The sequence below is a fragment of the Arvicola amphibius genome, chromosome 3, assembly GCF_903992535.2.
Source record: "Arvicola amphibius chromosome 3, mArvAmp1.2, whole genome shotgun sequence".
Classification (NCBI taxonomy): Eukaryota; Metazoa; Chordata; class Mammalia; order Rodentia; family Cricetidae; genus Arvicola; species Arvicola amphibius.
Window position 1 is genome coordinate 134961845 of NC_052049.1, and position 13257 is coordinate 134975101.

Consider the following 13257-nt stretch of genomic DNA (forward strand, 5'->3'; position numbering starts at 1 on the left):
GTACACCTCAAGAGGGTGATTAACTTGGTTTCCAGCAAACTGCCCTTGTCCCAAAAGCATCTCGGCAGTCCAGTCTGGGTGGCCATTTTGTGCATTAAGCCGAGCCTGAACCTGTGTCTTGTCAGCAGCCAGGGATTTAAACTCCAAAAACTGTCCTCGGGACAGGCATGCCCTAGCAATCTCTGTCCAGTCTGTGGGTGTTAGAACCTGGGTACAGAGCCTGCGCAACAACGCAATGGTATAGTCTGCGGTGGGCCCAAAGTCCCTAGCCGCGGCCACTATGTCTTTCAGCTGTTTATAGGGCACTGGCTCATACCACCTATGATGTGTATCAGCGTCCTCAAACACTGGGAAGGCTGAGGCCAAACGAGCCCAAGTATTACTGCTAATGAAATGATAGCCTTCGTCAGGCTGTGCTGCCTGCGCATAAGGTGGCGGGGCTGTGGGTCGAGACTCACCCAGCAACTGCCCAGGCCCTCCTCTGGCCCCGGGGGGATTATATTTCATATATTATATATATTGTATTATATATTATATTATATTATATTATATTATATTATATTATATTATATTATATTAATTTCTCTGCCCAGGGGCTCTCTTTGGCCCTTTTCCTTGGGCTAAACTTTTGGATCCTTTTCCTTTTCCTTTTCCTTTTCCTTTTTTCTTTTAGGCCTGTCCAAGTCTCCCCCTTTTGATTCCAATTCTGATAAGCTGTCCTGGTGTGCCATTAATGTCTCTCTACCTTTTCTAATTAGATCTGTATTATCACCCTCCCGTAAGCAGTTCCTCACTAGTCGCCATAGTGGCACAGTGCTGCGGCCTATTTTGTCCTCATGTTTAGCTCTTTCCAAGTCCCGTCCTAATTTTTCCCACGAGGGCAAGGTGAAATCCCCAGAGACCGTGAACCACGGTGCGTTTTGGTCAATGTCCTTCACGACCGTATCAATCGTGCTCCAAGAGACCTTCAGGCCACGCTGTTTAAGCAGTGCCTGCAAGGGACTAATCAGACTGATGGTACCAGGACCGGCCCCATGAGTGTTGCCCATAATGCGCACTTATGTACGGACACCCTACTGGGGAGCCGCTTAATTTACAGCGGTCTTATCCCCCTCTTAGAGAAAAGCCGCTTTACCTACAACGGACTTACTTTCGATTCTAACTAGTCGGGGTCGCAACAACAAAAGCACTCTTGACCAGGCTTATGGAAGTGCAACCAAAAACAACACAGGAACACACAGATCACAATCACCACAAAAGCGAGGCAGAACACTCCAGGGCTCAACTCCAGCAATCATTATATCTGGGAGACTTGCTTACCGATGTCGCTGCTCCTCGTGTCGAGTTCTGAATCCTCCTCGGCCCCTCGCCCAGTGATCGAAAGATGTCCCGGCGTCCCGGGGTTCCGGCACCAGTTGCGGCAAACCCCCCTGGCCAGCAGGGAAGAACGACCACCAGTTGAGGATTCTTCTCAAATCATGCTTTATTGGAGCCCCTTGGTTAAAGGGAGAGCAGGAAGTGAGAGGCCCTGAGAACTAAACGGCAGCCGCTTATATAGGGAGAGCGGTCGTGCCTGCGGGAGGTTCTGTCTAGAGCCTTGCCTAATATGGAGTTGTTTACTCGGCACTGCAGGAGCTTGGCACCATCTTGTGATGGTGGCCAGCAAATTAGCTCCCTGCAGGGGAGAATATGCTTTGAGATCATACATGGGTTTCTAAAGTCTATAAGTTTCTAGTAGGTAAGGGGTGTTCTACACCACATGATTTAGTCTGGCTTAGTCTGTAAGCCAAGGAGTCAGGTACTGTGATGTACCATAAATTTATCTTGCGTATATAGGTGTGTATATATGTGTAGGGGGCTTAGTCTTGCTTAAAGCTGCAAATGGGAGGTGTAGAACTGCCAGGGACCTGGAAATAGGTTCCGGGAGAGCTTGGCTTGATGTATGGCAGGGTGCAGGGAGAGTTTCATTGCCTTCATCTTCCCACCCCTGCACCCTGTGCTTGGATTACTGCAGGATCTAATATGTGCTAGACATAAGTTAGTTTATGTATTCACAAATTGATTTGATATTTAAATTGACTCTATAAGCTTAAGAAATCCTTCTAGTAAATAAAAGTGTGTGTGTAGTTTGTTCTTTATTTAATAATATTTTTTATTCCATGCCTTTTCAGCATCTTTGATTCACTGTTCCTCACTACATGAAGTAAGGAGGAAGTGAACTAATTGTAGTGCCTGTTTTTTACCAGGTGCTTTGCATATTTTCTTTCAGTTGCCATGTTAATCTGTGAGGTAAGATATTATTTACCTTGATCTTGAAGGTGTATGGCAACTATGCTAGCCTGGTTTATATATCTATTGAACATAATAATATAACATGAATTCTTGGGCCATTTACTGTGTTAATTTGTTCTTATACCATTGAGTCTTTCTTTGAAACCCGTATTTTTTTTCTGACTACGTTGTATACTTTCTAACCTGCTTCTGTTAAATTGATTAACTTGTCCCACAAATGATTCCCTTATAACAGCTGTAAAATGTAACAGATTAACTTTATTGTTGGCTTTCTAGTTTCTGTCTATTTGTCTTGTCATTTCTGGACAAATAGCAGGTGTACCTAGTCAGAAATCACCTCTCCTTCTCACCAAGGCCACATACCCTGTCATATATCCTTAGTGAGTCAAGGATACCACTGAAAGTAGACTGCTATCTTCAAAGATTCTGCATTTGTCCTGAAGAACCTTTGTTTTATTTAGTATGGCTTTCTTACTATTTAATGAGGCAGTTAGGGATTGGTGCTTAATTGATCATTTGACTCAATAGGTTTTGTAACCCTTTTAGTTGATTGCATGGCCTAATGTTCAGATTTGATCATAGTACACTTAAACTTATAAACAGTTTTTCAAATAGATTATTGTAGTGTATTGATTTTTTTTAGCATATATGTCTGCTTTCTTTCCATATTGTACCCAACAATGTTTAATTACAGGGTTCATCTGCTGATCGGAGTCAGTGGAGAGAACCAACTAGAACATCTGAAGGCTTATGTTCACTCTATGAGGCAGCATTATGTCTTTTTGAAGAGGTATGTAATCTTCATAGCTTTGCATTAAAAAAGACATTGTTGTAAAATGTTATGGCGTATGATCTCTAGAAAGGCCCTAAAAGGAAATGATGCCAGTGGTTGCCTCTGGAGAGTGAAATTCAGTGTTTAGTCGAAAGATACTTTTCAGTGTATCACCTTTTATTTATTTTGTTTTGGATCATGTACTGGTAACTTTCGTTGAAAAATAATTATTGAGTAAAACAAATTCAGAATATATATATAACCAGTTCCATGCCTTAATGAGTTGTTATAAAATAAATACCCTTATAACTGGTTTTAAAAAATACAAAATAGAATTTTAAACTGCTGAGACTACTCAAGAGCTGAAGGCATTTACTGTCAACCTGCAACTTGAGTGTAATCTCCAAGCGCCACATGGCAGAAGTGAGAAATAGACTCCCTCCAGCTATCCTCTGACATCCACATGAGTGTCATAGTGCATGTGAACACACACACACACATCCCCTAAAATGCAGAAGTCCTTTTACATTCTAGTCATTTCTTGTTTTCTCCTCCACAACGGAAGCACTATGTTGACTTTTAAACTAAGTTCCTTGCAGTTTTTTTGTAATTGTGTTGCTACATATGTGTGCCTGGTCTCTAGTTCAGTTTTTTCTACTTAAAATATGTCTTTAAAATCTTTTTAGTCTATGTGTTTATATCCCCTTTTTTGGGGAACTTGCTCTGTAGACCAGGCTGGCCTCGAACTCACAGAGACCTGCCTGCCTCTGTCTCCTGAGTGCTGGGATTAAAGGTGTGCACCACCACTGCCCAAATTGCTGTGACTTAGATTTTATGTACATTTCTGTATCATGTTGTTCTAGGCAGTCACTGTTTTCAGGACAGTCCTCTATTTATACACTACTGGTAACCAAATACTATGGCATCATTTTAGAAGGCAAGTTGATATAATGTGTTCCAAGAATCATAAGATTGTCTTTTTTATGTGTATAATCCTATTTCTGAGATTTCCTATTAAGGAAGTTAACAAAATACAGTAATATACTCTTTTTTAAGACAAGGTCTCATCATATAGACCAGGCTGACCTTAAACTCACAGAGATCTGCCTGATATTTCCTCTTTTATAAAGGTACTAGGATTAAAGATATGCACCACCATGCCTGGCCCAATAAAAGATTATTAAAAATGGTCTACATAATAAAGATAAAGAATTTAAATGGCAGTTAGAGGAAAGTGGTTAATGTTATTTTACTATTAAATGGACTGTTGTGCAGAGCAGGCAGAAGGTTTTGCTTGAATGTCTTGTATCATTTGTCACTTCTGTATGTACTGTAATGACCATGCATATGAAAAAAGTTAACACTGTGTCAAGGTGATTTATCAGGGGTGTTTTCTTTCTACTTTGTCCTTATGAACTTTGATTTTTCTGTAAAGTGTATGTGATAGCATTTTTACTTTAAAAGGCTCGATTGTGTATTTTTCTCTTTTGTGATTTATTCTGTGCTGGTAAATATTCTAGCTATCTATTTAAAGCTGTTTATGATGTTAGATGTGAGTAGCTAAGAGTATTAGAAGTTAAGACAGTAATTTCAAAGAACATGTAAAATCAGACTAATAATGTATTGGTTGTTTTGTGTATTTAAATTTTTGGTAGGTTTGTAGAATGGCTTCTGACTACTCAAGAACATGTGCTAGCCCAGACAGCATTCAGACTGGTGATGCTCCCATTGTCTCTGAAACCTGTGAAGTGTATGTTTGGGGTAGCAATAGCAGCCATCAGTTGGTAGAAGGCACGCAGGAGAAAATACTACAACCCAAACTGGCTCCCAGTTTCTCTGATGCTCAGACCGTAAGTTCTCTCTCTGTATTTCTTGTGAACTGGTAGATAATGGTGTGTGTGTGTGTGTACTTCTGTGCCTTAAGTAATGTTGAGTCTGTTTTTCAATGAGTAAAAATTCTTCATTGAAGCAGGGCATGGTGATGCACGCCTTTAATCCCAGCACTTGGGAGGCAGAAGCAGGTGGGTCTCTGAGGCCAAACCAGTCTACAAAGTAAGTTCCAGGACAGCCAAGGCTGTTGTTACACAGAGAAACCTTGTCTTGAAAAACCAAAAGAAAAAAAGCTCTTGATTGATCATTTATTTATATTTATAGATTATATCACATTAATTCTTCCATTTTAACAGAAAAATACATATTTTCATCTTTAATATCTTTAGCACCATTTCTACATCCAAAATATTAAATTTGGACCTAGATTTTTAAAAAGCTTAATGAAACAGGGTTTGGTGTTAAACACCTTTAAAGCTAGTAGTACTCAGGAAGCAGAGCCTGGTTATATAATTAGTTCCAGGTCTGTTTCAAAATCCAAATCCTAAAAATAAATAAAATAAGAATAAATACATAACTAAATAAATAAAAGCCTAATGAATGACATCAAGTTTTATTTTTATATTCTACACTGGTAATAATAAGAACTGGACTTTTCTCTTTTTCAGATTGTCATTTCATTGTCTTATGATCACTTTCCCATCTATATTTGTAGTTTAATATGAGACTATATTTTCATTAAATTGTATTTTTATTATGCATATAGAATATATGAACATACACATGCTATTTATTTATTTATTTATTTATCTGTGTTTTTTCAAGACAGGGTTTCTCTGTAGCTTTGGAACCTATCCTGGAACTAGCTCTTGTAGACCATGCTGACCTTGAACTCACAGAGATCCACTTGCCTCTGCCTCCTAAATGCTGGGATTAAAGATGTGCACCACAACCACCCGGCTTGTGAGTATAATTTTTATGTGAATGATTAGCATTTTTTTTTTTTTTCGAGACAGGGTTTCCCTGTAGTTTCCTGAGCCTGTCCTGGAACTAGCTCTTGTAGACCAGGCTGGCCTCCAACTCAGAGATCTGCCTGCCTCTGCCTCCCGAGTGCTGGGATTAAAGGCGTGCACCACCACTGCCCGGCAAATGATTAAGATGTTAAGGAATTAATGGGAATTTTTTTCCTTCTCCAATTGTAAGAGGAAGGTATAATTTTTACTTTGTTGTTTTATTTTTTAGATTTTTTTTAAAAAAATTATTTAGTTTTATGTATATGAGTGTTTTGCCTACATACTTGTGTATATACCATGTGAGTACAGTGCCCATGGAACCAGAAAAATGATTCCCTGGAACTGAAGTTAAAGAGTTGTGACCTGCCATGTGGGTGCTGAAAATGAAACCCAGGTTCTCTGAGAGAACAGCTAGTTCTATTAACCACTTCGTCATCTCTCCAGCCCCGTTGTTTTATTTTTGTCATGCTCCGGTAGATAACCTTAAAAGATCGTGAATTTATCCTCAGTGTGAAATGAATGTGCAAATGTGGTATTTTCTGCTTACTGCTCTCTATGGAAGATCATGCCATATTCTGCATTGAACAATGTCCTTTTTTTCCTTTTTGATAAACTTGACCTGAAGTATTGTACTTTGACTCTCTCAAAACATTTTCTAACCTAAAATTCTGCTGTTCTTTGTAGATTGAAGCTGGACAGTATTGCACATTTGTCATTTCTACGGATGGCTCTGTGAGAGCTTGTGGTAAAGGCAGCTATGGGAGGCTGGGCCTTGGAGATTCCAATAATCAGTCTACTTTAAAAAAGTTAACTTTTGAGCCTCACCGGTCCATTAAAAAAGTTTCATCATCTAAAGGCTCCGATGGTCACACTTTAGCTTTTACTACAGAAGGTGAAGTCTTCAGCTGGGGTGATGGTGACTATGGGAAACTGGGACATGGGAACAGTTCAACCCAGAAGTACCCCAAGCTTATCCAGGGCCCACTACAGGGAAAGGTATGTGCTTTTTTGTGGGCTTACAAATAATCAGATGTGGTGGTATAGTAATTGGCAGTATTGTTTGTGTTTTGATGTATTCTTTTCTGAGTTACCTTTTGTTTATCACTCTGCCTTATCTTTTTGTGTATCTGTTTTATAGGTTATAGAATGCCTTTACATGTGTCATTCAATTTTAGTTCTTTTTAATTTCTACTCTAGTTCTTTACATGTGTATGTGGGGGGCACGGGTCAACCTTGGGTGTTGTTTCTAGGACAGCATTTGACTTTTTAAGATTTTCTTTTCCAGGGGAGGTTAGAGAGAAGGCTCAGTGGCTAAGCATGCCTTCTGCTCTTCAGAAGACCCATGTTCTGTCCCTAGTACCCAATCAGGTGGCTCACAACTACCCCGTCACACCAATTCCAAGGGAGATCAGTGTCTTTGGCCTCCATAGGTACTTGCATGCACATGCACATGCCCTCCCTCCATAATAAAAAACATAACAAAAATACATCTTTTAAAAAAGATTTATTTTGCTAGGTAATGATGGTAGCATACACCTTTAATTCCAGCAATAGGGTGGCAGAGGCAGGTGGACCTCTGTGAGTTTGAGGCCAGCCTGGTCTACAGAGTGAATTCCAAGACAGCCAGGACTACACAGTGAAACCTGTCTCGAAAAACAAGCAAAAAAGATTTGTTTTATGCATGTGGGTGTTTTGCCTGCATGTATGTGTGTGTATTAGTGTATGTGCGTACACACCTGTTGCCTGAGAAGGCCTGAAGAGGATGCCAGATTTCTTGGAACTGTGCACGTGCTAGAAACCAAACCCAGGTTCTCTGCAAGAGCAGCAAACTCTTTACAGCTTATCCTTGTTTTTTGAGATAGGGTCTCATCAGTTAAGCCAAGCTGACTGGCCAAGCCCAGGGACCTCTTGTCTCCTCAGTTCCAGCCTGAGATTACAAACACATGCCAGCACTTCTGGCATTTTGCAGAGTTCTGGTGACTGAACTTGGATTCTTATGTCTGCATGACAAACACTTTAGGTACTGAGCCACCTCTCTAGCCCTTGATTGATGAGGCATTTAGATTAGTTAAGTGATTGTCAAGAGTCTCATTTAAATAATTGGTTCCAGAACTTATTTTTGTTTGACTTTTCTTTACAGAGGTAAGATTTATGTTGTTTCCGTTTTAAGATTTTAAGTTTAATAAAAGAATACATATAATAATTTTTCCTGTCATGAGAGATATTCTCAAATGGCTATAAAATAAATACCACACAGCTATGACTTGTACTGTTTCAACTCACTCATCAACCCAAAAACAATGGGTCTTATAACATCCCACTTTGTAAACTTGATAGGCGGCTTTATAAACAACAAATACCTGATAAGGTACAGAGTGTGCTGGGTGTGGTGGCACACATTTGTAATTCCAGATAAAAACAGTTAGGATTGCCAATTTGAGGGCAGTGGGCATAATGAGACCCTACCTCAGTGACTGAAAAAGTATTGAATATGATACGAAACTCTTAAGGTGCTTCTTGCTAAATGTTCTAAACAGTTGTGATTTTTCTGGTTCTTTTAATATTTTCTTTCTTAATTCCATTGCTAAATATTCTTTTAAATATTCCCCTTATTTATAACAGTATAATTTAAGTGTCATGATGAAAAAATGACAATATTTTAAGTTAATTTAAGTTTCTTTGTGAATTCTCATTTTTGGAGGCTAAAAAGACAGGGAATTTTTGGTGCTTTTTTTAATTAGCTGATAATATTGATCAGTGTTGGAAGGTATAAGTCATCCCCAGGGTATATTGTTATATGTCCTTACTGCCTTGATTCTACTAATCCAGTGGTTCTTAACCTGTAAGTCACAACCCAGTTGTTGGGGGTTGAATGACTGTTTCACAGGTTTCACCTAAACACAGAATTGGAAAACACAGATATTTACATTGTGATTCATAACTGTAGCAAAATTACAGTTATAAAGTAACAATGACAGTAATTTTATCCACCATATCATGAGGAACTGTATTAAAGGATCAGAGCATTAGGAAGGTTGAGAACCACTGTACTAATGAAAGATAATTTCTTGATGACAAAAAGGGCAGTGAGAAGTTTAATGTGAGCTTATATTCTAATTATATTATTAATAATATATTCTAATTATATTATTAATAACAAGTATTTTTATATGCTAATTATATTATTAATAACAAGTATTTTTAGAGTTGCTAATTATGTAATGAGTTTTCCTTGCTCAGTGAAGACCAGAGGTTTTATGCTAATCTTAGATTTAAAAGTTGCCATTGTTTCTTTTTGAATTCTCTCCAACTCCTTCAGTAAAGACTTGATTGATGTAGCTTTCCTTCTATTAATCAGATTGATCTCTTTGCTGGAAATCACAATGTCTCCTTTTTGGATTGAGAAAACTTGTTCTCTTGTTTGGGTCAAAGCTGGGGTTCAGGGCTCAGCAAGCAGAACATGGATTTAAGTAATTACTTAGCCAATAGCCTTGGTCCTCATGATGGCTCTTATGTGACTTGCGAGTAATAATGTTTTTGATGTCCCTGTGTGTATGTGTTTTAGCATTTATATGCTTATCAGATTTACTTATGTACAATCCAGGTAGTTGTTTGTGTGTCAGCTGGATACAGACATAGTGCTGCTGTCACAGAGGACGGTGAATTATATACATGGGGTGAAGGAGACTTTGGAAGATTAGGTAAGAGTTTTTAAAATTTGAAATTATTCATCCAGAACAGAAATGATCAGTTGCTAAGAACCAGTGAGCATAGAGTTCATAGGCCATTTATTATATGAGCTTTAAACTCAAAATTGGTTGCATTTCTATAGATAATTTTACCTAGATTCTGGTGCTGTTATCTAAGATGTAATAAAACCTGTAAGTATTGTAACCAGGCACTATAGTTTCAGAAATAAGAAACATAACATCGTGATCCTAAAGTTTCTAATGTATTTATCTGTGAAAGCAAGTTAACATGGATGTGTTTTTAGACAGATAAGGTGAGTACGAAGGCGGAAACTTAGGATGCTCTAGTGACTCATTAATATGCCTGTCTCCCCCAGGTAGTGAGCAACCTAGGAGAGCAGGTAGAGATGATTTTCTTTTTGGATTTACTTGTATTTAAAAATAATGGATAGGGCTGGAGAGATGGCTTAGAGGTTAAGAGCACTGGCTGCTCTTCCAGAGGTCCTGAGTTCAATTCCCAGCAACCACATGGTGGCTCACAACCATCTGGCGCCCTCCTCTGGCGTGCGGGCATACATCGAGGCAGAATGTTGTATACATAATAAATAAATCTTTAAAAAAAATAACGGATAACATATTACTCTTGTGAAATTGGAGAAAAGGAGTTAACATTATTTCTGTGCTTTATCTAAGGTCATGGAGACAGTAACAGCCGTAACATTCCAACACTAGTAAAAGATATTAGCAATGTAGGAGAGGTTTCTTGTGGAAGTTCACATACGATTGCTTTGTCCAAAGATGGAAGAACTGTGTGGTCTTTTGGAGGAGGAGACAATGGTATGTACACAAAAAAAATTTTTTTTGGTAGCTTGGGATTTTTTTCCTTAAAAAATTGAAAAAAAATCTTTTTCAAGTATGTATGCTTAGTATAAAAAACTAAAATATAGATGAACAGACATAAATTGTTTCTTTTTTTTTCTCCCTAAGACAGGGTTATTCTGTGTAGTTAAGCCTGTGCTGGAACTCACTCTGTATACCAGGCCGGCCTCAAACTCAAAGAAATTCACCTGCTTCTCTGCCTCTCAAGTGCTGGGATTAAAGGCGTGTGCCACCACCACTCGGCTAAATTGTTTCTTTCAAATAAAATGTTATTTTAGCCTTTGTTAACACATTAGGAGACAGACTGCTAAATATATGTACATTTATACATATCTGTTTTGAAAGCCAACATAGGTCTATATGGTTCATATATGTTATTTTTATAACTTGTAATAATATTTTATGGGTGTCAATAAACATGTCATTTTACTAATTTTTAAAAAGGCCTAAAATATTACTACATTTATCTGTAGGACGGTTTATAAAATAAGTTATATAGCAAGTTTCTTGTAGCATGATTAATAAAAACCCAGAGACAGAAATTGGGGTTCAACCTGAAGGTCAGAAAAGCAAAACAGCTCTTATCTCTACCTCTGTCTGAAATGGCTATTTTTGCCTCTAGGAATCTCAGAAACAGTGAGAGCTGTTTCTTCCTGTCTTATATTCCTCTCTAGGTCTGGGATTAAAGGTGTGCCCCCTACCGCCCTGGTTTCTATGGCAAACTAGTGTGGCTACTGGGATTAAAGGTGTTTGTCACCACTGCCTGGTCTGTAAGGCTGATCAGTACGGCTGTTTTACTCTGAACTTCAGGCAAGCTTTATTTATTAAAATACAAATGGAAATACCACTACAGTTTCTCGTTGTTGAGTTGGAAGATGTCCCCCAGTTTTTTTTTTCCAGTGTTAAAATCAGCGTTTTCTTTCCCTGCTCCATCACATGAGAAAACAAGATAGGTTGTCAGGAAGACAGACAAAACAAAAGACACTTCTGCACTGAGTGAGCAGATTTATGTCCACTTAAATTAGTTACTCTGTCAGCTGTGTGAATATTACTTGTACACATAGATCAATAGCGCTAGGTATGAAAAGTAAGATAATTTTAGCCAGGTGTGGTGGCTCTCTCTCCTGCCGCTGTTCCAAGATTTACAAGGCTAAGGCAAGAGGGTTGAAAGTTAGAGGCTAGGAAGACTTTGTCTCAGAAAACAAAAACTAAACCAAATAAAAAAATGATAGCTTAGAAAATAATTTAAGAGGTAAAGTGATATAATTTAATTTATATTTTAATCAATTTCTAGTATGGTTACATTTATATGTTAACCATTTTCCCTCTTTAATTGTTTTCCAAGTTTTCTATTCTTGAACTATTGAATAGTCTTTAACTTTTTAAAAATTATGTGAACTGTCAGCACTTTTTTTCTATTTTGAAAAGAAATATCCCTTTCTGGCTTGACCAGACTGGCCTCAAAATCATTTTTTACTTTTAAGTATTTATTTTTTTGAGACACGGTCTCTCTATATACACTAGACTGGTCTCGGACTCAGAGAGGTCAGCCTGCCTCTGCCTCTAAAGTGCTGGGATTAAAGGTGTGCACCGTTACTTCTAGTTTAGCCTCAAACTCTTAATCCTCTTGCTCCCCCTTCCCCATAACTGGGATTATAGTACCTGGCTTTCTTTCTTTTCTCAAAGACAGGGTCTAGCTGTATGACATTAGACTTGCAGCTATTCTTCTGCCTCTGCTTTTTGAGCAGTAGAATTATACCCCTGTGTTACAATGCCTGTTTAGCCTGTCAACACATTTAAAGTTAGAAATACAGGCACTGGTGAGATGTCTCAGTGGTTTAGAGTACTTGCTGCTCTTTCAGAGGAGTTTGGTTCCTAGCACCCACATCAAGGAACTTGGAACTACCTGTCACTGTCACTCCAGGAGATCCCGCACTCCCTCTGGCCTCTTTGGGAACCCACATACACATGCACATATTCAAACCTACACATATAAATAAAAATAAAATAAGGGCTGGAAAGATGCTTCAGTGGTTAAGAGCTAGCTAGCACTGCTCTTCTAAGGGGACCAGAGTTTGATTCCCAACACCCACATCAGGTGACTTACAACTACTTGTAACTCCAGTTCCAGGGGATTCAATACCTCTGATCTCTCTCTTTCTCTTTCTCTTGCCTTGGCCTACACCACACTCACACACAATTAAAAATAAAATTAATCTTTAATTTTTTTAAGTTCTAAAAATGTTTAAGTTCTAAAAAGACATATGACTAAAAAGCGGACAAATAAAAATTTTCTTTCTCTTTAAAGTAGTTTTTATTGATTGATAATAAGACACAGAAGACTGTTAGTTGTTGATGGTTAACTTTCTTGAAACAGATATGTTCTTTTGTTAATGCCCTCTGCTATCAGGAATGGGCCTCTTCATCTGTCTGGTTATTGCTATAAAAATTAAAGTACTTTATTAAAACTTCAGCTTAAAAATGAACGGGCTTTAAAAACTTGCTTAACTTGAATATGGTTTTCTTTTTTATGTATGTAGGCAAACTTGGCCATGGTGATACCAACAGAGTATATAAACCCAAAGTTATTGAAGCTTTACAAGGAATGTTTATTCGCAAAGTTTGTGCTGGGAGCCAGTCTTCACTTGCTTTGACATCAACAGGACAGGTAGGACTAAGGAATGAACATAAAAGAGTATTTCGATGGACTAGGTAGCTAAAAAGTGAACTTGAAGTTTGGAATTAAAAGAAAAACATTTTAAGGGAACATATTGAGATAAAA

General features: G+C 38.1%; 1 protein-coding gene across 9 annotated transcripts in view; it reads left to right on the forward strand.

The window, feature by feature from the left end:
• Positions 1 to 13257, forward strand: part of Herc1 (HECT and RLD domain containing E3 ubiquitin protein ligase family member 1) — a 183741-nt gene that overhangs the window by 49397 nt on the left and 121087 nt on the right. For all 9 annotated transcript variants that reach the window (XM_038321217.1, XM_038321216.1, XM_038321223.2 and 6 more), the window contains 6 exons: positions 2987 to 3082; positions 4720 to 4914; positions 6592 to 6903; positions 9512 to 9608; positions 10290 to 10433; positions 13016 to 13143. In XM_038321217.1, the coding sequence (XP_038177145.1) occupies positions 2987 to 3082; positions 4720 to 4914; positions 6592 to 6903; positions 9512 to 9608; positions 10290 to 10433; positions 13016 to 13143 (972 nt within the window). The remainder of the gene's footprint in view (positions 1 to 2986; positions 3083 to 4719; positions 4915 to 6591; positions 6904 to 9511; positions 9609 to 10289; positions 10434 to 13015; positions 13144 to 13257) is intronic.